General features: G+C 43.7%; 1 protein-coding gene across 1 annotated transcript in view; it reads right to left on the bottom strand.

Annotated features, from left to right (window-relative positions):
• PUM1 (pumilio RNA binding family member 1) overlaps positions 1 to 2,149 on the bottom strand; it is a 51,200-nt gene that overhangs the window by 8,825 nt on the left and 40,226 nt on the right. Inside the window, exons 5-6 of the mRNA XM_015649068.3 lie at positions 1,848 to 1,941; positions 165 to 266 (exon numbers count right to left, since the gene is read on the bottom strand). Coding sequence (XP_015504554.1) covers positions 165 to 266; positions 1,848 to 1,941 — 196 coding nt within the window. The remainder of the gene's footprint in view (positions 1 to 164; positions 267 to 1,847; positions 1,942 to 2,149) is intronic.

The following is a 2,149-nucleotide window of genomic DNA, read 5'->3' as shown; positions in this document are numbered from 1 at the left end:
CACCGCTCCGGGACCTCCTCCCCGCCCAGGGACACAACCTGATTCCAATGACAAATCCTGGTTTTACCCCCATCCACACATTCCATCACTGCTCCCCCCCAGGAACGCTGCTGTGCTGAAGATTCCCTCCCCCAGGAATGGCAGGGAGAGCTGGAATTGCTCACCTAAGGTGGCAGCTGCCGCCAGCCCGGCCGCGTAGGGATCGGTCCCCGGAGGCGCCGCGCTGATGATGTAGGGGTTGGGGACGAAGGCAGCGGGAGCTAAACCTGCTGGAAACATTCCTGTCGGTGAGAAAACCCCAGCACACCCCTGTGCAGCACCAGATCTGCCTCCCCTCCTGCTTCTCAGCTTCCCCCAGGTGCGTTTCTACAGCGAGGGAGCAAGCAGTGAGTGCTGACGGGCAGGAGACACATCTGGCATTAAAAAACCCCAATTCCAAGGATCTGATGCTCCTTGGGGATAAAATCCTTTAGATCCAACAGCTCAGGTGCTTGTGCAGGGCAAGCAGGCCCTGTTCAGGATCTGGAGCTTGTGACTACTCTGCACTTGCTCCAGTGAGTAAATGAGGAGCCAAAGCCCGTTCCCAGCTCAGCATCCCAGCGTTCCCACCCGCTCCGGAGTGGGAACCATTCCCAAACCTGCAGGGAGAGCTTTCACCATCACAGAAAGCCCAGCTGGGAGAGAGAAAGTGAAGGGCAGGAAGTTAAAAACTGAATAATTCCAATCCCTGAACTCCACTGAGCCCACGAGGGCACAGCACAGAGCTCCAGAGCCCAAACATGTTTATACTGGGGTTCTGGGCAGGAAAAACCACCACAAATTGTTTATTGTGCTAAAAACATTTACCTTTAATCACCCAGGACTTGCCCTCCTATAGTTTTCCACACATGATTAAGTGCTTTACATCCACTTAATAAATATATTTAATGAGTGATTTTTTATTAATTTATATTTAATGAATTATTTTTATTCAATATACTTAATAAAATATTTTCTATTGGGGTTCTGGGCAGGAAGAATCACCACAAATTGTTTATTGTGCTAAAAATATTTACCTTTAATCACCCAGGGGTTGCCCTCCTATAGTTTTCCACACATGATTAAGTGCTTTACATCCAGATAATAAATATATTTAATGAGTGATTTTTATTAATTTATATTTAATAAATCATTTTATAAAATATATTTAATGAATTATTTTATTAAATATATTTAATGAATTGTTTTTATTAATTTATATTTAATGAATTATTTTTATTAAATATATTTCATTAATTATTTTTATTAATTTATATTTCATGAATGATTTTTATTAATTTATATTTCATGAATGATTTTTATTAAATATATTTCATGAATGATTTTATATTGGGGTTCTAGGCAGGAAGAACCACCACAAATTGTTGATTGTGCTAAAAACATTTAGATTTAATCACCCAGGACTTGCCCTCCTATAGTTTTCCTGTTTTTCTACACATGATTAAATGCTTTACATCCAGTTAATAAATATATTTAAATACTGATTTTTATTAATATCAACCCTGTGTTTGCATAAATGACATTTTTTACTTGTAAAACCCCATTCTGATATTAAATTGTGCATTTCCCCTCCCTTCTGTGAGCTGTTACTCTGATTTATGCTTCACTCAGAGACTCCCAAAGCCTCAGCAGGGTGAGAGTGCCACACAGGGAACTCCTTCCAGAGGCATCCAAAGTGTGCCAGAAACACCCCTGAGCAAACCTGGAGTAGCAATTCCTCCTCACAGGTTAATAACCGTTTGTAAAATCCTCCTGAGAGGCTCCTGGGTGGATTTTGTGCCCTGGAGCAGGGGGAGAGGAGCACTCACCTATGTGTGGCTGGTGGGCAGCGGCCAGGGCGTACTGCTGCTGCTGGGCTGCGGTGAGCTGCTGCACAGCCAGAGCACTGGGCCTCTGGAACAGCTGTGGGAGAGAAAAAACAGCCTGAAACCGGTATTAACAACACCCTGAAACCGGTATTAACAACACCCTAAAACCGGTATTAACAACAGCCTGAAACCAGGCACTGTCAGCTGCTGCACAGCCAGAGCACTGGGCCTCTGGAACAGCTGTGGGAGAGAAAAAACAGCCTGAAACCGGTATTAACAACAGCCTGAAACCGGTATTAACA

Source organism: Parus major, chromosome 23 (assembly GCF_001522545.3).
Source record: "Parus major isolate Abel chromosome 23, Parus_major1.1, whole genome shotgun sequence".
Taxonomy (NCBI): Eukaryota; Metazoa; Chordata; class Aves; order Passeriformes; family Paridae; genus Parus; species Parus major.
This window is presented reverse-complemented; position numbering and strand designations above follow the sequence as displayed.